This window comes from Amia ocellicauda, chromosome 4 (assembly GCF_036373705.1).
Source record: "Amia ocellicauda isolate fAmiCal2 chromosome 4, fAmiCal2.hap1, whole genome shotgun sequence".
Taxonomy (NCBI): domain Eukaryota; kingdom Metazoa; phylum Chordata; class Actinopteri; order Amiiformes; family Amiidae; genus Amia; species Amia ocellicauda.
The window spans coordinates 5,690,457-5,712,237 of record NC_089853.1 but is presented as its reverse complement, the minus strand read 5'-3'; the positions used below and the strand labels follow the sequence as shown (position 1 = coordinate 5,712,237).

General features: G+C 45.1%; 1 protein-coding gene across 2 annotated transcripts in view; it reads right to left on the bottom strand.

Moving 5' to 3' along the window:
* phf21aa (PHD finger protein 21Aa) overlaps positions 1–21,781 on the bottom strand; it is a 60,816-nt gene that overhangs the window by 7,083 nt on the left and 31,952 nt on the right. The window contains exons 6-9 of one of the 2 annotated variants that reach the window (XM_066700622.1): positions 6,986–7,183; positions 2,233–2,487; positions 1,708–1,794; positions 77–370 (exon numbers count right to left, since the gene is read on the bottom strand). In XM_066700622.1, coding sequence (XP_066556719.1) covers positions 77–370; positions 1,708–1,794; positions 2,233–2,487; positions 6,986–7,183 — 834 coding nt within the window. The remainder of the gene's footprint in view (positions 1–76; positions 371–1,707; positions 1,795–2,232; positions 2,488–6,985; positions 7,184–21,781) is intronic. The other variant, XM_066700623.1, reaches the window with a different exon arrangement.

Sequence of the window (21,781 nt, the reverse complement as noted above, 5' to 3'; positions counted from 1 at the left end):
CAAATGAACACTCTCTCACATCCTGCTATTGAATTAAGTCGACTGCAGACAAGCCACAGGCCGGGGGAGCGCTCACCTTGGGGTCCGTGCCGGCGCTGGTGATCTGCAGGGTCTGGGGGCCTGCTATCCGGGTGCCGGGGGTGGCGATCACGATGCCAGTGACGGGCAGTGTCTTGGCGATGGTGGCGCAGGGCTGCCCGTTCATGATGCGCACCTGGTGGATGGAGCCGGTGGCCGATGGCAGCGTGGCGGTCGTCAGTTTGGTGGTCAGCATCACTGGCCGCTGGATCAGCTGGGGGGCCGCCAGCATGGGGGGCGGCGCGGGGGCAATGGGCACGTTGTTATTGGGCGTGATGGGCTTCGGTCGTACCTGGGGAGGAGGCGGGGGCGCGGAGGTTACCTTCACGGTGCAGTGCGGACGTGACCAAGGCTAAAGCAATGCGACTCGACGCTCGGCTGACCCCCTCATGCCCTCCCCGTTATTCAGCCCCCCCAGGGTGTTGCCGGACTCGTTCGTTACTCCGTCACCCAGGTTGGTTACATCGTTTGCACCTGGGGCCGGAGTGTCACATTAGTGAAGGACTGGTACGTGACGAGCGGGAAGGCCGCCCTGCATCCCGAGAGCCCAGCGGCACGGTTTCACTCGACTGCCTGAACACTAAACTGTCCTGCGGTCTTTAAATCTCCACATTAAAAGGGAAACAAAAAAAAAACTTAATAAAATAATTAAAGCCCACACCTCTGATTAAGATTTGAAATTAAAAATATATAAACTAATGCTTTTGTTGATAAACTTTACAATTCTCTAGAAACTATCACTAGTTAATTTATCAGCTAACAATTCCCATTAACAGCTGCTGCACAGCGGCAAAGTTGTCCCTGATAGATATTCCAGTTAAAGATTCAGAATTAAAGTGGTAGAGAAGGGAAACTGTTTATCATGTAGTGTATTCTTGGTCGCATCAAAATCCGTCTTCCCGTGTTCTTCCCCCTTTCCCCCGGCCTGGCTGTGTGTGTAAAATACATTCAGACATCTCTCTCAAGCTGAACGTCACACAAAGCTGGAAGAGGAACTTCCTTAAGTACCAACACGTTTTTCTGATGAACAAACTAAAAGCTCTTCTCCAATTTCTTAAGTATGTCCTTCAAATAAACTCACAGGGCCACACGACAGTAAACAATAATAATACAGGACACAACGTGGTACAGATAACGTGCTACTTTCGACTGGAACAAGTATGAGAGTTAACAGCAAGTCAGACTCGGGCAAACGCACAAATGAAAAAAAATATTAAATTGATTAATTAAAAATTAAAACACAAAAGACTGGAGAGACGACTAAGATAATTTTCATTTGATTTAAAAAATGTATCATATGAGGAAAGCCATTAAAAAAGGGTCTCGAACCATGTGGCACATGTGAATGGGAACAGAGGGATGAAAAAACTAAATGACAAACAAAATGGCTGCAGCTAAAAGTGGGTGAAGCCAAGTGAAGCTGTAAATCGGCAGAATTCTCCGTTCTCGCTCTTCCGACGGTTAATGTTTAGGACTTTTGCATCTATATGTATGAGTATGTATATTATTACTTTCAGGAGCGGAATCTGTGAGGTTCTCTGTGTTCTGTACTGCAGAGAACCGCCCCTCTTTTGCCCGAGAGTGGCCGACACGACACGCAGGTGGAATATAGACCCGGCAGAGACGCACCTGTGGCAGGAAGTTCGGCCGCGGCGTCAGTCTTGGCGGAGGAATAAACTGAGGAACTTTGATAGGCTGGGGGGCGGACGCCTGCACCTGCGGCGAGACGAGACGAGATGAGACCACCCGTTTATCCAGCACATTCACAGGGTCAGACACTGAGGACAGGTTTCGGCAGCAGGAATGCGTTTTTTTTTTTTTTTTTTTAATGTAAAATTTTTTGTTTTCATTTTCTTCTACATTCTCTCTTTGGGACTATGTTCTTACGGTTGTTCACAAATTATACTAAACTGCCGGTTCCAGTACCGAGCGCAGCACACAAGTACACAAATACATCGTCCCCCTCGAGGAACATGTTTGAATGCAAAAGGCAGCAATAAATGAAAAAAAGTCTAGCAGGAAACCATTAATCGCTGTTAAACTTTTCATGTTACCACTTTACCTGCATTTTAAAAACAAAAACAAAATAAAAAACACAAGGATGTATTTTTAAAAGTTGCATTACCAACAATGAAATAATTTTGAACCACTTACTAATGTTACAGCATTTTTGGGTACTATCCTAAGTGGATCTGCTCCCTGATTGGTCAGCTTGCTGGATGTCTGAAGGTTGATTGGCGTGTTCTGCGTGTCAGAGTTCACGCTGGTTTTCTGGCTGTTGGTCATGGCGGTCACCATTGTGACAGTCGGCCTCTGCGCCATGACGGAAGCGGGCATCGCTGGGGTGGCAGCTTTTAGTACAAGAGGTAGAGTCTTTGTGGTGATGACTGGGGTTACAGTCACGGTCTTCTACAGGGGGACGACAAAAACAACACACGTTACACATGGGTGGGGACTTTTAATGCTCTTCAAATGCTCCCCCCGCCAAAGAAAGCACAATAAAACAACATTACAGCATCACCCCATCAACACTTTTTATGACACCGCAAATGCCTCCCTTGCGACTTTCTTACGGTTGTGACCCTCGCTACACAAGAGGGGTTCGATGCACGACAACCTTGGAGTGCGCAACGGACGCAGCAAGACACTGACAGTCAGACGGACAAAGCGCATAACCACTTGGACACACTGCAGCTGCTTTTGGTTGGCCAGCTTCTCACCTACAGTATTGAAAGCAATGCATTTGTTTTTAACAGCTAATTACAAAACAAAGTACATCGGCAGCAGAGGGCGCCACAGCTCAGGAGCCGGACCTGCAGCAGAAAATAGTTTTGGGTGCACTGGGCCTCCAGCTGAGAGCAGAGACGGGAAATGGGAAATGGTTACAATGATGGCCAGCTAAGTTTTCATTAAAAAAAAAAAAAATCAAGAATCAGGGTGTGTTTATCATCCTCGGTCTGAAGCCATCTTCACCCGCTCAACCCCTCCACAGGCTCGACGAGATGCAGTCATGTGATTACAATTTAAACAGGTGGAGGAGTTATTAAATGATGCCAGTCTTGCCTTTTGATGAGAGAAGAGAAGGAGAGAGATGCAACAGCAAAGACGTGAACAAAATAAAAACAAAGAACGACTGAATGTCAACTAGGGACCTGAAGGAAAGTCTAAATCTCGGAGAATAGACTCTCTGGCATATTGTTTGTTTCCTGACCACGTGCACCTGCTGGAGTTTGGGTTTCATTTTCAGTGCAAACATTGTCCTGAAACAGCCCCCCCAATTATAACCCCCAGAAAAACACCATTCGATCCTTTTACATAGGTAACAGAAACAAATATACAAATTAAAAAATATTCAGGGTTTATCTCCCCAATACCAGGCGGCTCTTAATAGGTTTTGACTCTAGGAATCCATTAACTATTTATAAGGCCGTAGCTGGAAAATTAATAAAGAAAAACATCACCTTTGACTCCCTCAAAGTCCTCCTTCAAAGCTTCCCAGTAACAGGAATAACCTTTTAACCTTTTAAACCCTGGTTTTAACAGCACAGGTCAAACATTTGCAATTCAATTTGTCAACAAAAGCCACCAAAACACCCCAAGGAGGCATCTGAACCAGTGAGCCTCGAGGAGATCAGATATCTACTCCTCTTGACTCGCTACACCAGCCTGAAATGTTACATTCTCGGCAGAAAGAACGAGAAGAAAAAAGCACAGAAATGAAAAATCAGCAACAAGGAACGACAACAAAACTATTAAAATCTGGGGAGGAATGGGGGAGAGAACTGAAACACAAACACTAAGCGGTTCAAAATCAGAGCAGGACAAGAAAAAGGAAAACAGAAAACCGAAAGCACCCGAACCCGTCCCACTTGACTTGCTTGAACTTGATGCTACTAATGCTGATGGCATTACTTCTGCGTTGCTGAGCAGCCTGAAGAAACGGGCCTGATGAAGCATTTCTGAAAGCATGTTTGATCAGCGTCTGGAATAATGAAGCATCTGCTCTGCTGGCACGGAGCGGGCTCTGGTGCTGCCGCCGCTCCACTCCCCGCCTCTTTGTTTCTGCACGTTCAGGGGGGCACAGAACACCTCTGGACCGGGTGGGCTGCACACACACCCTCCTCTGTGTCCCTGACAGCCTACTGTTGCCATCCATAAGAAAATATAATTACAGCAGCAGAACAATACCACTGATCACAGCCATCGAAGTGGTCGGCGTCCTCCTCACAGGAAAGCCATGGCACAGGAGGTGTGATTGAGAATGGGCTCTGAAGGTCTCTTTCTACGTCTGAGCACCACGGCCTGTGAGAGGGGGAACAGCAGCCAAGTAGTGACACGTGCCCACGTCTGCTCTTCCCCCACCGAGCTCCCACCTGTCTGTTGCCATGTTCAATCTGGCCGACCGGGCCGGGGCGGCGGCCTTAGGATGCAGCAGCACCGCCTCTGGGCCACAAGGACGGGTTCCTGCCGGGGGGCGGGGCGGCACCGATCTCTCAGACAACCCCACACACTTAAAAAGCTCGACAAAAACAAATATATACATAATGTTGTTGCGGCTGTCGAAGATCCTCAGGCACTTACTAATTGCTGACCGAAACCAAAAGTAGGTCAAAAGGACAAGGCCTTCATCAGGAATGCTGCTCACATCGCCGGTGTGGCGCTGCCGTTTACAGCGCTGAACTTTTGCCAGCCCGGGCACTTTTTCCATCTCCTTCTTCTTCAATTCTTTTATATACTTTTCCCGTTACTTCAAGTGCCATGGGAATGTGCCAACAAACCATTTAATTTGAACAAAAAGCAGACATTAAATCTAGTCACTGAACATCACAATGAAGTCACCCACACCCCAGTCAGGCAGTGGGATTTCTCTCGTCTCTATGGAGTCGCCCAGGAACGGACGCTCTCGTGGTTTTGTTACCGAGCTACGATCGTACAGGCGAAGGGAGAAATGGACCGGTCAGAGTGTGACCAGAGAGCAAGATCTTACATCTCTGACGTTCAGTGCGTCACGGCTGCAATTTGAGTTATTTTGCACGGTTGTATTAATGGCTGCAGTCGACAAGAGTTTTGAAACGTGCTACTGGAGAAGGAAAAAACTCTCACAATTGGCATCTTCAAGCTGAATTAGAAAAACAATGTGAAATGCACTGTGGAGAGAAGTTTGTGGGGATTTCTCTCCCCACTTCACATTATGGCTTTAAAGTTTCAGAAGGACTTTTATTCTTTTCTGTTTTTCTGATTTTGATATCCACAATGCGTTTCAATACCAGATTAAAGCATCCTTAGAGGGAAGTGTCCCAAGACTGTTTTGGCGGAGAAGAAACAGAAAGCAAATAACTTTATCCCTTATGCTCCTGAAGAGCTTGTTTAGAGCGAGGCATCAAATGGTTCAGTGAACACTGGATTCACAGCTCCTACCCTCGCAGGAGTTCAGAAACAAAGGAGGGGGGGAAGGATGGAGATTTACAAGAATCGTTTCCCTCGAAGTTAGTGGGGACTGACAAACGAGCGAGGCAAGAGAAAAAGCACAGTCTCAGGCCCAGGGGACCCAACCTGCACTTGAAAGCCGCGCAGCTGTGGCTCGATCTCAGGGAAGCAAGGGAGGATTTTTGTGAAATTGTGTGACATTTAAACACCTCTCAGGTCTCTGGTAACGATTCAACATTTGTCATCAGTGAGGCTTTATCAGTAGCTGGTCCGACTCTGATGCCGCACTGAACACGCGCTTCACGGGACGACGTTTGAACCCCGCGCTTCCCGAGAGCGTGTCACCGTGACTGCATGTGGTAGTGGCCTGGCATCGTGACCCACGTCCCCAGAGAGGATCCTGGCACGGCTCTGACGTTTCCATTCTCACAGAGTGGAATATCAGTAAAAATTTTCACCTCAACTCTTAGGATTTTGTTACAAATACTGCATTTTCCTGTGCTTGAAACAAAAACAAAATCGTACATTACGCAAAAAAAAATTACGGTTGCTTTGAGCTGCAAACAATTTGAAATCATCTAAACAAAAGTCCTTTTATTTTTCAGGACGTTGGCCTGCGTTCATCAGGTAAAAAATGACGACTGCAGACCAGACGGAAAACCATTCTGATAACATGACAATTCCTCCGCGACAGTTAAAGATATAAATTACTCAACGCAAAGCAGATCCGATGACTACCGGCTGCTAAAAGAGAACACACTGACTTGGATAACTCGAGCATAAAATGATACAGGATTGCCGGATCATAAGCATGCACCACTTTAAGAAATTAAAAAGTGCGCGAAAGCTCCTCTCTTGTTCCAGCGGAGTCTTTCACAGAGAACACGTATGACTGGGGGCCCTTCTGATGCTGCAGAAAGAGCATCTCCTATGATATCCTCTCTGGGGTTTAATAGCGCTGTTCTTCGATTGTGGCCGGCTCCTGCACTCGTCCCCGCCGAGCTGCCGCTCGCTGAACTCTGGAGACCACCGAGGTCACGACACGACCGGCTCCCAACTTTCACCAGAGAAATCACAGTCTCAAGGAGTGTGCACAGAAACATCAGCATCATAAAATACTAATAAATCAAAAGGCAGAAAGAATATCCTTTCCCCGCCCCCCTCTCACCACAGTATGTGAAAGCCACTAACATTAGCACCACACTTCAGGACTGACAGGGAACAGACCAACGAACGCGAGTTTAAAGACATGCATTGATGGACCGTCCATTAAAAATCCCTCAGCTTCTCAATTACAACAGCATGGGACTCTGCACTGGATTAACCGGACGACTACAGCACAGGGAAAACCAAAACACACAGACTCTCGTCACAAACCAGTCGTTTTAATTCCTCCCGGGGACGGATGCTCCCTGAGGTGTAGCTGAATACTCCTCGGGGGCGGCTCGATCCCCGGGGGTGAGAGCGGCGGGGGTCCTACCTGCTGGGAGCTCAGGTTCTGTGGCGGCAGGGACAGCGGGGGCTGGACTGTCGGCAGACCGCCAATCTTACTGTCCAGCGACGGCTGCACCGGGTTCGAGAGTTTGCCGTCCACCGGCGGCTGCGGTGTCGCGAGTTTGATATCTGGCTGCTCCTTGCTCACCAGCAGATCCTTTCGCAGCTGCTCCACCACTTTTTTCTGTATGAAATGAATAAATATAAACAAACATTTTTATAACTTAATTTTTAAAGCAGCACTATTACATAACACACAAAAATACACAATTTAGTGCCACTATTCACCTGCACTGGATTGCATCAGAGACCATTTGCTCAGCAAACGTTTGTGTGTATTCTAATGTGTGCCAGTAGGATATGTGTACAACCAATCCTAAAGGACTCTTATGGTGAGGGCCCAAACGTCTACCAACACATTTAAACACCATTTCACCAATGGGGAAAAACATTATCTTCTTCGCAAGAACATAATTCAGTGAGGTATTGTGGTACCGGTGAGGATTGTCTGTGTGTGTGGGAAAAAAATAAAATCAAGAGAAAAGAAAAAAAGAAGCACATTCCACAACAAGTCTGCAAATCCCCCCCAAACTTAAAATCTGAATTGAACCCGAGCCCTGTGGTTATTGTATGTACCTGTAGGTTGGAGAGGAGATTCGAAGTCTCAGAGGAATCAAACAACTCGTATGGAGTGTAGCCTAGCAACCTGACTAAATGTCACCTTCAAATACCGCTACTTCACCTATAGTGGCTACAATTCACATTCCACATTGCAATCACACACACAACCTCAGCCCCGACAGTCAGAGCTCTCACACACACACACACACACACAACCTCAGCCCCGACAGTCAGAGCTCTCACACACACACACACACACAACCTCAGCCCCGACAGTCAGAGCTCTCACACACACACACACACACACACACAACCTCAGCCCCGACAGTCAGAGCTCTCACACACACACACACACACACACACACACACACACACACACAACCTCAGCCCCGACAGTCAGAGCTCTCTCACACACACACACACACACACACACACACACACACACACACACACAACCTCAGCCCCGACAGTCAGAGCTCTCACACACACACACACACACACACGTCGTCCCGTGAACTTTCACTCCACTCTGCTCCGGTTTCTGTGATCACACACCTAGGTGTCCCCCTCACACTGGCAAACAAGTGCAAATCAAAAGCAAAGTTTATAAAAATAAATAAAAGACTAAACCATGACTTTATCACACGTTTGCTATGCTAATGCACACTATTCTTCAGCGGACATGAAAAGGAATGAAAGGTTCCTCTGAAGGGAACTTCCAGCCATGACATTTTTCACAATGCAATGCTGAACACTGGTACACATTTACGGATGTCACCGCAATACTCTGTGGGGATAAAAAAAAAAAAAATGGAGGCAGTAACTGGATTCTTGGCATTTAGCACAAAAACCTCCGTCCAACCTGCTGAAGTGATGTGACGGGAATAAAGTGCACAGGACCCCCCCACCCATGAATCCCTGCCTCTCTGCAGCCCCGAGCAAGGTCGAGCTGCAACAATGTGTCCAGCGCACACCACGTCTCAGCAGGGGAAGTAAAAAATACAATGACCCAATAAACTTGTTTTATATAAAATATCTATATAAATGTCTTCAATTAAGTAATCATAAGCCAACATGCAATAGGTCGTGTAAAATAAAAGACTCAGGTCATGTAAAAGTGTAGTTTAGTGAAGCTGATAACTGTTTTTTTGGCTACACTGTTACTGTGTGTAACGCAACTCCATTCAATCGGCCATAAAGGAATTACAGTCAGTGAAATCTCCGCATGGTGCCCAGGAGTTGGGGTGGGGGAGGGTGTAGCGGAGAGAGAAACTGCACCTGCCTCGGATTTACCCTGAACAGAAACTACAATATCTGAGATGATCAGCAATTACCGAGCACAAAAGCGGCGCCGGAGCCCCTGTCCATCCCCACAGTCCAGCCGAAACACAATCCACGCAGCAATCATCCGGCGCAAGAAAATAATACAAGGAGGAGTAATTTTGTTGAACAAAAAATTATAATATATATATATATATATAAAAAACCTCCTGTGGTCTGTTTCTTTCTGTGTGTAGTAAAACGGGAGCTGTGGGGGGAGGAGAGGTGGGACTGAATGGGCCACTGCCATCTGGCTACACAGGAGGATCCGCCAATCACAAGTGGCGCTGTGAGAGCGGAGGATAATGAGCAACTATACATCACTGCCCCAAGAGGCAGAAGCAACACAACCGCGGCTCTCTCAGATAGGCAGAGGACACACAACACACTACAACCCCTACACACACACAGCATAGGCACAGGACACACAACACACGCATCTTAGGGAAAGAAGAGAAACAAACGCAACCCCCCCCACACCCCGCCTGCACGTCAATCGCGGTCTTGTGTGAACAAACTATTTTGCTCTGATATATATATATATATTTTTTTTTAAGCTTCGTCTTTAAGACCCATAGTTGGAGCTCATAACAGGTTTTAAACACAGTGGAGATAAAGCCTCTGGACTCAGGTGACAGTTGTGACAAAGCCGGTGTGTTTTAATGACAGCGGTGCACAGTTTAACACCCAAACGACCCCACTGCAGCGCAACACCGCCTCCCCCCGGCTCTCAGTCTCTCTTTATAGAAGTAAAATAAAATATATGAGGAAGCATAATATGTAACCACGGCGTGTTAGATTCATGCCTAATGATTTATGGTTTATTTTGCTGACTGTTTATCAATCAGTCAAGTTATCTGGCTACCCTACGAAGGGCGCTATACAACATTTAAATTCGTTGATTGATTAATATGCACATTGAAATGCATTTTACGCTCTCTGCCCATTATGTTACGAGTGAGTATCTTTCGTTTGTAATTGTATTTGCTGGTTTCTTTCCATACACACATGAAAGCCCCTCCCCCCGCTATAAAGTAGCGCTTTCCCAGGACGTTACTTAAAGAGCCCCGTCCCTTTAAAGAGATGTCGGCTCATAAAAATACATTTAAATCCTGGCGCAGCATCAGTCGCTTTTAGAGCCGCAGACAACACAAGCTTTCAACGTCTTTGGTCGCTTTTGATAAGAGGAAATTAATTAAATGACCAAACTGCCGCACTTATGCAAGTTAGCAAGTTATGAGTTTGTTTTTTACATGTATTTTATGGAAACAAAACAAAAACATTCTGTGTTGTTGTACCAAGGGAAAAGGGTGAAAGTAACATATCACAACTGTTCTTCAAGCAGTACCAGTTTATAGAAGGTCCTTGTCCTAATATTGTAAGACCTCCTTCTCCAGGTTTTAAAGTTTAAAACAAACGAATGGTTCCCTGCACACGTGGTGTCTAACCCTGCACCGGGCACTGGTTTAACGGGTTAGGCACAGTTTCCACCTAGGCCATGACCGTGAAAGACCAACACATGGCACTATCTTGCCTTACTGCCTACAGCCTGCTCAAAACACAATTTAAAGTTAGAGAGAGTGAGAGCTGAAAACAGTGCAGTACACTGGAATAAAACACGCTCTCTCTCTCTCCATCCTTTCTGTCAAGCTAGGAAATGTGCAGCCGCAGAGTGAAAACATCACAGGCCAAAAAAAGTGTCCCAAATCAGACGGAATGATGATTTACGTTGCCCTTTCAAATTTTTGCTGCTATTTGCGATTTGCCTTTGAAATAATCTCTTCCAATTTTAAGGGCTCTTTGGCTGCCCTGCACTGGGCTTAATGATTAAGATTGTGCTGAGTTGTCCTCCCATAAAACCTGAATTACTGGAAGAAAAATATCTGCAGAACAAAAAGCAGAAAACAGGATCAAACCCCCATCCGTAGAAGACAGAAAACAACTCTCTAATAAAAGAGAAAGACAACGTCTTCTAGAGGATCGCCCTGCACAGAGCTCTGCCCGTCTGGTTCTATATCTGTGCGCTTTTAAAGCACCGGATCTGGGTCAGGACCAGAGACCGGATGAGCAAATCCACAACTAGGGGTCCCTGCCCTCCCACCGAGTCATGTTTTTCAGTCTTTATAGACCTGCAAGGGACAACCTCCTGGCTGTCACACAATGATCAACAACAACAAAAAACTCAAATCAAAGAGCCCGTGCCATGCCACTCCTCCTCAGGCAGTGAAACACCTGTCCTTTCAGAGAGCCACCTGCCCACCCCACAGTCCCTGGGCCCTGGCAGAGTGCGCCCACAGGAGTGCCCCTCCTCTCGGTGCAGTGCAGGTAATAAAAAAAACATATACTGTATAAAACCATTTGCTTTTCTCCTGTGTTTAGGGTGGGGCAGAGATGTGCTCTTGGCTTTACAATCCTAAAGTAGATGGATAAAACTCCAGACTCAATTATTTACACTTTGCTGGCCTGTTATAACCCTAAAGCACAAACTCAGGAAATACCATTAGTCTATTTAAATTCTCGCCTTTTTCCTCTTTCTTTCTCTTGGTAAAATCAATGCTGCTGCCGCTTAATTTCATGCAAGCAGTAGGGACATTTCTGCTTTCCTCAAAACAAAAGAGCTTTTTAAAATTATACAGTGAGATAATCCTCTTACAGGGTCAGAGATTGGATAGAACAGCAGAGAGGGGAGAAAAAAAAAAAAGATTCACATAAAAAACAAAGCAAACTGCCTCCTCAAACGGCCGTCTGTAGCTCAGCTCACAGACGTGTCAAATTACGACTAGAAAATGACCGCACACCTATGTCGGCTAATGACTGTCATACTGTTGTACCAGGCAGAGTCACCTGATCGTCCCTCGGATGTTCGTCTGCTCCGGGAAAGCACTCGACAGCCAAAGTTAACTTCCGCAGGGAACAATCATATTCACTAGAATACCGACTGAAAATAAGGCGGTTATTTGCAGCCGTTCAACACGTTATTTTATTCCACTATAAAAACATCAGTCAGTAAACAGAGCCAGTGGAATGGATCCTTTTAAATTACACTGCAGTCTGTCTTTGCTTGGTTTTTGCATTTCCCTGCAGGGCCGGTGCCTCCCGCATCCAGCACAGGTTTTGCATGGGGAATAAAGGTCGTCTGTACTGTGCTGCACGGCCTGCGTTTTTGCATCGCACATTTCGTGGCGGTTGCGTTGCGCTGCCACCAGCCTCGTCTGTAGTCCCAACTGTTGAAGCCACAGAAAGTTGGAACAGAAGCCTGCCGCATACCGCTCCACAGCCCTGAGCTATACGGGCCTCTGAAGGGCCGTGACAGGAGAAAATACACGCCGGAGGGCTAACCTTGAAATAAAATCCTCACAGCTGTTCTCTTACCGCAGTCTACAAAGGCTGTGGATGGTTTCTAATCCCTTTGTGTTGCTATACTTCTGCACTGGTTAAAAGGAAAAGGGAATTCATTGTCGAGTGACTATTTTATCTGCATTTAGTTTTTAGCTTTAATGATGAGATCTCTTCACTTTAGTGACATTTTGTTTCACACACAATGCACACACCCCCCCTCCAAAAACAAACACAAATAAAACCTTTTGTTTCTAAAGCTCTTTAGAATAACAGCACAGGCCAAACACTTTGAAAAGGATTTCACCGAAAACTTTAGAAACAGGGAAGAAACTTCACCACCTGAATCCTGCAGTCTAGGATTCACATTCCTGGAGGGCTTTTCCGTTTCTGAAATTTAAATGGCAACCCACGTCCACAGGCATGGTGCCAATCTGATGGTACAGGGTGTGGCCGACTCCTCTTACTTTTGGGCTGCTTTCTGGACCCCCTACACGCTGCAGCAGGAAGTATGAATTGCAATGTTTTATTTAACCTTTTGTTACTCATTTCCCTTTGTTAGCGCCTCCCTCCCAAGGGTCCCGGTAAATTGTCTCTTAGCTCAGCTGTCAACTGACAGCTGGTGTGGAATTTATGCAGATGACTGGAAAGACGAGCTGCTGTCTCCACAATGCAGCGAGTTGCCATCGCCTTGTTTCAGCACGTTAAGACAGAATAAAGAAATAGTCTTAAAACCATTATCAGTGTGTGAAGGCTTGTTCGAGAGTTATTCATCATTGACTTCTAGTATATATATTATAAAATCTAAGTCTGACTACAGGACAAAAGGATACTAGGAGTTTTACCACAAACAAAGTACATAAACCGGAGTGAAATGAAGCCACAACCCAAACCCTTTTTTGACCCCAGGCCTGCCTCCTCTCTAACCTCCTCTAAATGCCAGCAGGCGCAGCGTGTCACCGTTATCCCTGTGACAGACAGCTTCCCCGATCCAAGCAAGGGCTGCCAGCACAGAGCAGAGATTACCTCTTTGATCTGCTGACCCCCCTGCACGCTCCCGCTCTATGACTCGGATTGCGGCCCCCGGGGGACCCTCCTGCCGCCACATCACAGCCTCGCCTGCGGCTCTCGGCCAGGTACGAGGCATGGGCGGGGCCACCTTCTCCAGACACATCTGTTGTGTGCGCTGTGGTGCCAAGCGGAGAAACTTCACACTGTACTACATTGTTCGACTTCAACAGATCACCTTCACGTGTTAGAGACCTACAACAGTCTGAAACTGGAAGCTAGGCCTATACATCTACACCCACAGCCTTCAACTCGGAGGAAACGCAATCAATGGAGGTCAGCAAGTCCATTTTACTGGGGTCTCAAACTCTATCCCGGGCCAACAAAATGTGATCCTAATTTCATCACTAAGCATAATTTTAGTACCAGTTTGCTAAATTACTCAAAACAAGAGTCTTAACAGTCTTTAAATTGATAGTGCCTTTTATCCTTCACATCCAAATCTTCAGTCCATGCAGGGATGCCCATTAATAAGCCTCACACCAACACATCACAGCAGGTCTGCTATTGAATTTAACTCATCATTTTAATTAGGCTTTATTCATTTTCTAAACTGTTACAGATCTGAAGTTTGCTCGGGACTTCTTACATGGACTTCTCAAAACGTCCAGCAGTCTGAGCTGAAAACAAAGGGGTCTAATTAGCAAATTACTAGTCCAATGCACAGTGAAGTAACGCGAGAGCAAAACAGCGCCGTGTTTCTGGTACCGGTACCTCAATGAGGACAACATGTAAAATCGGCCAGCCTGCTTCAGACGGCAACACGTTCAATGCTTTGGGTCTTGAATCCTTTCAGAGCGGTTGAGAACAACCAGGGTTGGCAGGTTGGTATTTTGTGTATTTTTCCTCACTTGTTTCTGCTCCCCCCACCCCAATCCCTCTGTAAATTATCTCTGCTTTTACCAGCACGCTATTGTAACCCAGCTCTGTGTAATGGGCTTTTAGACAGCACTCGCCATGAAAAGGATTTCTGTAATAGAAAACCTGAATTGCAAAAAAAATAAAAATAAGACTGACTGGAGCACACGTTCAGAATGGGGATTGTGGAGTGTAACCCGTTCAGCCCGCCGTTGTGCTTCTCAGTGCTGGCATCGGGAAGAGAGGGCCGCGGCTCATACAGGCCCGCTTCCCCCAGACATCTGACTGAGCGGGCTGTTAAACGTGTGAATACACTTCACCGTCGCCGGAGCACACGCCGGCACAATAAGAGAACAGTTTATTTTTCTCTTTAATTCAGTCCATTAACCTTTCACTGAGAGAAATCCTCTGTGCTTTCACACCAGCAGCTCCAACTGCCTACGTTTGATAAGAGACTATTGAGTCTAGAGAACAACTGCAATATTTAATGTACCTTCCTATTCAAACTGCTGAACCAGCTTAACGCTATCGAGTGCCAGATATTTATATACATACACAGCAGCGCCGAGCTCGCTGCCAAGCGCATCCTGATAGGAATTATCCACATTGTACTGCCACTGCACAACCACAAGGCCTTTCTGGGAGGCTGGCAGGACGTCAACTGCATCTATCGAAGGCGGCTTCGTGCAGGAATCGGGGACGACCCTTCAACTTTGGACTTTATATGAGAAAGCAACCGAGAGAGGAGTTACAGCCGACACAAAAATCACAGTTCCTCATCTTTACGACTGCCTGGACGAATGCGCACATCTGCAATCAGAGTGACATATTGACCGGTGACAGTGAGTAACATTTGTCTACCTTTTCTGCCAACGTTAGTAATGTGCAATTTACTGTCATTTCCATCCTTTAAATTAATAAAATAATATATATGAAGACTGCTATTAAAGTAACTGCCAAATATGCCTTATTTTGGAATTCGCAGTTATGTAAAGAAACAAATACTACACGAAGCAATGGCAACAGATATAATCACTAACCTAACGATCCACTAGACAAAGGAAGATTGATCTCGGACATTTCAGAGAGGTAATAATATCATCACATTAGAGATCTCTCCTTCAAAACGAGGGTCAAACTGTTAAAGGATGTCAAAAGTGACCATTGAACAGCTGCACACCACAGTTTTCCTGCTCTCTCACAACCTGCCGCTGTTAATGTTTCTCACAGATACGGCATCTCCGTTAAAAATAACCCCCTTTCTACAGTCCAGTTCCAAGACTGCTCTGGGAGGCGGACCCGGGCAGGGGGCCGCGGCTGTGGGGCAGCACCGGTCAGCGGAGTCGGACATTGCCCCCTGAGCCGTCTCAGCCATAGACGCATTTGAATTGTTAATGCCGGCCCTCCACTCCCAAACCAGAGCTCCGGGGCGCTTTGAAGTGAGGGGAGCTCTCAAAGCAGAGTCGGTCAAGAGGCAGGAAAAAGAAAAGGAAAAAAACAAACGGGTGTGCATTCTCCTTTTTATTTCCTCAACATCAATGTTAAGATTTATTTGTATTTATTGCCCTCCCCCTCCCACTCCCACGTGTTTTCACTTAAGCGGGTCTTTAATCTCTTTGTGAACTGAGTTTGAACCCTTCACTCCGGCGCAGGTTCGTTCCGCAGGGGACCGAGATCATAAACACCGTTTGGCGCAGGTGAATCCCCCACGCCGATGATCCTGGCCGGCATCGACTCAAGTCTCGGTCCAGCAGAAGCCACGGTAAAGGTTTCTCATGGCAGACACGACTCCAACCAGTACAGGAGAATTAGTGGAGATTATTAAAATTAAAGCACTCCACTGTGTCACATGTTTGTGTAATTTCTGCTCCAGCATTTTAGTCAATAAAATGATACGACTCAAACCTGCCTTTGTAAAAGTCAGATCAATGGGGATGTAACTTTTAAATTTTAATACCATAGATGCAAATCCCCAACCACATCGTTTTGAAGTGCTTATTTTTATTTGAACAGCCGATTGGAATTAGATTTTATTTCAAGGATAAGACAAAAACAAACAAAAAAAGTTAATTGGAGTCACATCCTACAGTTTAAATTCCCTCATTACTCCAGTCAAAGTAAAAGGACGACCGGGACGGGGGGAATGGTCTCTCTTGTTTCTGGCCGAGTCTAAGGGCACTCCAGCCAGCTGTGCAAATGACAGTTGACGTTCCACTGTCATAGCCTGGTATTGTGGACGGACCTCCATGCGAGAGACCCCTAGGGAGCTGGGTGTGCGCTTGTGTCCTCTCAGACACGCACCAACACAGCTTTCAGAGGAGAAGGACACAATCAAACGGACAAAGACAACAGCCACCCGACTGTGCGTCTTTCCCACGATTAGTGCTATGCTGTAGTATAATGTAGTATAATTGAGAAAGGAATGTCTGAACCTCTGTTTCGTTCATTCACCCGTCTGGTGGGTTCTCCAGATGACAAACAGGACTCGCTTGCACTATTTCTCTGGGAATCGCTTGCATTGTATTCCTTTCCTTAATAATATATCTCACCATCACCATCAGCCCATATCGATCCCCTGCTGGATGAAGGCTCAGATGTTTCCACTCGCTTCGATCTACAACTTCTCTTTTCCACGTCATGCCTGCAAAGTGTATGATTCCCATTTTACATGTGGTTGTCTTCTAGGGCTTTTTTCATCCCTTTGTCCGTCTTTGATCTGTTCTTCTCGTGACACGTCAGGTCCATTGCCATGTTCATATTTTCACTCAATGATGCCACATTTTAATTTCTTCTCAGATTAATTTATTTTTCTATTAATTTGCTATTCCAAGTATGTGGATTGTTAAATCCAATCCTGCTTGTTATCTTGAAGGCGATGTGTTATCTTTGTAACCACTTTTCTAGTTCTTCAGATCTCCTTTCTTTCATGTCTTGTGAAGGAGAATGACAGTTGTGATGTTCAGCATTGGTTTATTTCTGAGACACAGGAAAGGTTTTGCCAGAATCTTCTCAATTTCTTCTCCAGCTTCTTCTATGATCTCCACATCATCTCCAGGTGCTTTTCCATTTATCATCTTCTTTATGGCACAGCCTACTTCTGGAGTCACATCTGGTATCACTTGTGTTCATTGGGACCACTTCTTCCTCTTCTCTACTGCGGTCTTCACTACTCTATAGGTTTCTGTAGAATTATTCCACTCTTCTGATAATCACATCTCTGTCCTTGATGGTTGTGCCGTCATCATCATTCAGGGCAATGATTTCATTCTTTCCTATTCGGAGGCGTTGTTTTGCATTTTTGATGTTCCCACTATTTTCAATGTTTTCTTTAATTTGGTTGTTGTCAAACTTACATCTTCTGTAATGCGTTTTCTTCTGGTTTTGCACAGCCCCATGTGATTAACGTTTGATTTGCGGTCTTGACAATTTCATTTCTCTTCTTACCTTCATATATACAGTGAGGCACAGCAGAGCAGAGCAGAGATGCAGAACTGGCGGTGCTCTTGTACTCCCAGGCTCAGCACTCGGCTCGGAGGATGTGCGAGCGTCGATGACAGAGTGAGCGAGTCTGTCTGAGAACGTGTGTGAGTTTACAGTAAATCATACGGTGGCAGCTGGCCATTTCCACGCTAGCCTCACCTTGGGACTGTGATCCATCTTGTGTCAGGACCTTAACCAATTATTTAATTAAGCAGGCATCTGGACACTGCGGCCGCGATTCATCAAAACTTTCTACTACTTTTACTTACATACTTCTTTTATTTTCCATTCTAGGATGAATGAGTTGAAAGCACAGATAATTAATGACATCTAATTAATGACAATTAAAATCGTTAAATCTTTAATCTCAAATTTGTGAGATTGAACCTTAATCTTAATTTTATTTGTATTGACAAATCTATATTTAGAGTACACACACACACACACACACAGGCTTAACGCTTTGTTACTGAAAGACAGGTGGTATTCAAGAGCCCCGGCTGCAATTTGCCCACAGTGTTGCATTGCAGCTGGCAGAGTGGAGAGCTGAATGGAAACCCCTCTAAAGTTTAATTACAGCTTACTCTGGCCCTCCACACAACCAGACAGCCACCAGGGGCCCCACGCACTCGCCAGATAATTACCGCACAGGGGCCAAGTGGTCACTCTGCCGCGCACCAGGCACAGGGTGGGGGGGTGGGGGCAGGCTGTAAAAATTAAATAAAGCTAAAGGACTCTAATTGCTGTCTGCCATATCGCCAAGGTGAAAAACTAAACTCTGGGGAATTTTCAGTTCCCCGTCGGATCGATGGATCACGCCAACGTAGAAGGTTTCAAGACGCCACACCCGAAAGGCAGACCGCGACATTGTGACCAGATAATGTGTTGCTTTTCGTCTGTTAGAGACGTTCAATAAAACTTCTGCCACAGGGACCACTTAACTAACCAACCAACTAAATAAACTAAATAAATACAAAACTCTGAGAGACTCAGGGACCTGAACCTTCTCACCCTGGAACAGAGGAGACTACGTGGGGACTTGATTCAAGTCTTCAAAATCATGAAAGGCATCGACCACATCAAACCAGAGGAGCTTTTCCAGATCAGCAGGGACACACGCACCCGGGGACACAAATGGAAATTGGGCTTCAAGGCATTCAAAACAGAAAACAGGAGACACTTCTTCACACAGAGAGGCGTCACAATCTGAACAAACTCCCCAGCGATGTGGCTGAAGAGACAATTTGGGAACATTCAAAAACAGACTGGATAGGATCCTTGATCACTTAGTTATTAATGGACACCAAACGAGCACGATGGGGCGAATGGCCTCCTCTCGATTGGACACTTTCTTATGTTCTTAAAAATGAATCGAGGGTCTGAAAAAAAAAAAAAAAAAAAAAAAAATCAAGGAATCCCACTTTTGCTGCTGAAAACACTGGGCGACTGAAAATGTAGGCAAACAACTCAACCAAAAATCAAAGCCACACAAATAAAGGAAGAAACCCCCCCATAAAATGTGGCCCCCAGTCCCCTCATTTGTTACTGTCTTTTATTTTGATGATTAAACTTATGAGCTATTAAAATGATCGAGCAAATTATAGGGAGGGGGGAGAACACCGGCGCAACTTCAACAATGCCCCCCCCCCACATCTCCTGCCTCGTCCTCTACAGAAAGCTCCTCTGATAACCCTGTAATGAAGAGATGCTGTTTAGAGCACTCTCTCTTTTATCTTCCTTTTGTCTGCTCCGGGCTCGTGAAAGACGGAGACTCTGAGAGAGGAAGGATCCTGGCAACCGACGAGCACTTAAAGAGTTGCTTCTCCAGATGGCATCATTAAAAAATGGGCTCTTATTGTCTGAAATGCATCCACACTGACGCAGAGGGGGCTAATTATTATGATTTTTTTAAAACTTTAAAACAGGGCAATCTATATAAAATCGCCAGCGCTTCTTATTTTCGGCAGCGCTGCCATTTTGGGTTTTGTTGTGCATTTTGAACTGTTGCCACTGTCATGTTTGTTTTTCTCCAGTGGAAGAGACTAACATTTATTTTCTGTACAGCTTACACACCCGATAAAACATCTACGGGACAACAGAGCAAGTTCACACACACACATATATACATGCACACAAGCAGGAACGGACACAATGCTATGCCCGTGTTTTAGAACAAATATAAACGTGTGACCAAAGGCAAGAAAAAACTTTGCTCGGGTCAAAGATGTAGCTCTGACAAGGGAAGGTTGACTCAAGCATCCTTCACTGGAATTGACCTGAACCCGAAACTGTTCCATGAAGAACAATCTACAGAAGTCTTTTAATTGGGAGAACACCAACCAGGAAAACAACTGGTTCACAGGGAAGGGCCGGGTTCTCGGCCAGGCTGCTCCGGGTCGGGGTTGTGCTTTGTTTCGTTTGCCCCCTGATGTTTTGGAAGATGGAAACGATTGAAGTGTTGAGGAGAATTCTTTCAAACTGTTTTCCACGCATGCCGTAAATAATTTAGAAATCCAGTGCAGAATTGTGATTATTAATTGTTAACTTAAACGAGCGAAGAAATGCAGCATGTGGTTTAATCCTGATCTCTGCAGAACTCTTGTAATATCTTGGATTGTTGTGTGTCAGGAAATGTCTAAAATGTATTTACTATAGATACAGTACATTTAATAAAAGGTAATAGAAGTACAGATATAGGTCTGTCAAATATAGGTATGGAATTCAAAACTTGAATATTAGCCACCTTTTCAAATTAATTTTGAATTTTTATTTTATTTTAAATATCACTTGAGAACATTTTCTCTTTACTATGTAATGCTTTCAGTGTAACATTTGTGTGATAGTCATGGTGTTAATTAAATTTCATTAATTCCATTTTAACACATTGCTTTGATGTGATAAAAGCCAGCTGCTTAAGTTATATTCCAATTGCACAAGTTGTCTTTATTTCTTTCGAAAAAATGAATTAAAAGAAATAATAACAGCTAGGATACACAGCTAGTGATATTGGGTACTTTCAACAGGCCTGATTATCTGCATCTTTGATCAGTGACCCTTGGATATACTAAAAGCTATTTCACTGCACTGACGGGGAATTAAACAGCCTTCTGGAGGCGAGACCACAGCCGTGAAAAGTGGAGTGGAGGTTCGGTTTAAAATTAGGGAGTCCTGGAGATTTTACTCTCAGGTTTACTGACGGAAGAAGCAGCAGCGGAAGGAAAAAAAACAACAACTTTAGTTTCTTAGTTTTGCTCTTGAGGAGGAGGCTTGTGGTGAATTCCTTACACAGCACCTTCAATCGGGAATGGGATGGATTACAGGCCCCGTTACAGAGAGGGGGGGAGAGAGAGAGGCTTTTTCCTTTCCAAATCATTCCCACTTACACACCTTTAAAGAAGTTACACCTTCATGTTTTTACGAGGAGGATATAATAAGCTCTCCTAATCGAACGCATTTCTCCTCAAAGGGCCCCGCCGCCTGCATGCCAAAGTCCCTCTCGCACACATCACTGCCGTGGTGACAACAGGAGATCAGCAATGGCATCTGACAGGTGAACAGTCACGTGATTGGCACGCTGATGTCCACGGCCCTCTGACCCATAGAGGGCGCACGTTCCCTTCCTTCACTGCTCAGCTCAATGTCATTTTCACCGGTTCAGTGTCAGCCTGTGTTCCCTGCCTGGAAGGATCTGTGTAATGCAGGGAAACCCCCTCTGTCCCCCTGCAGCCTTGCGCTAGTCCCCCTCTGAGTCACAGAGGAAGATTACGGTCATACATTCTTACATATCTACATATACATATATATACACATATATACATATATATATATATATATATATATACACACATACATATATATACACACATACATATATATATATATACACATACATATATATATATACACACACACACACACTATATATATATATATATATATATATACACACATATATATATATACACACATATACATACATACTTACATACCTACCTATATATATACACACACACAAAACTATGAACACACACAAACACGCATACATATATTATATATACATATAACATAACTATACATAAGGATCGTGGATGTTAAAATA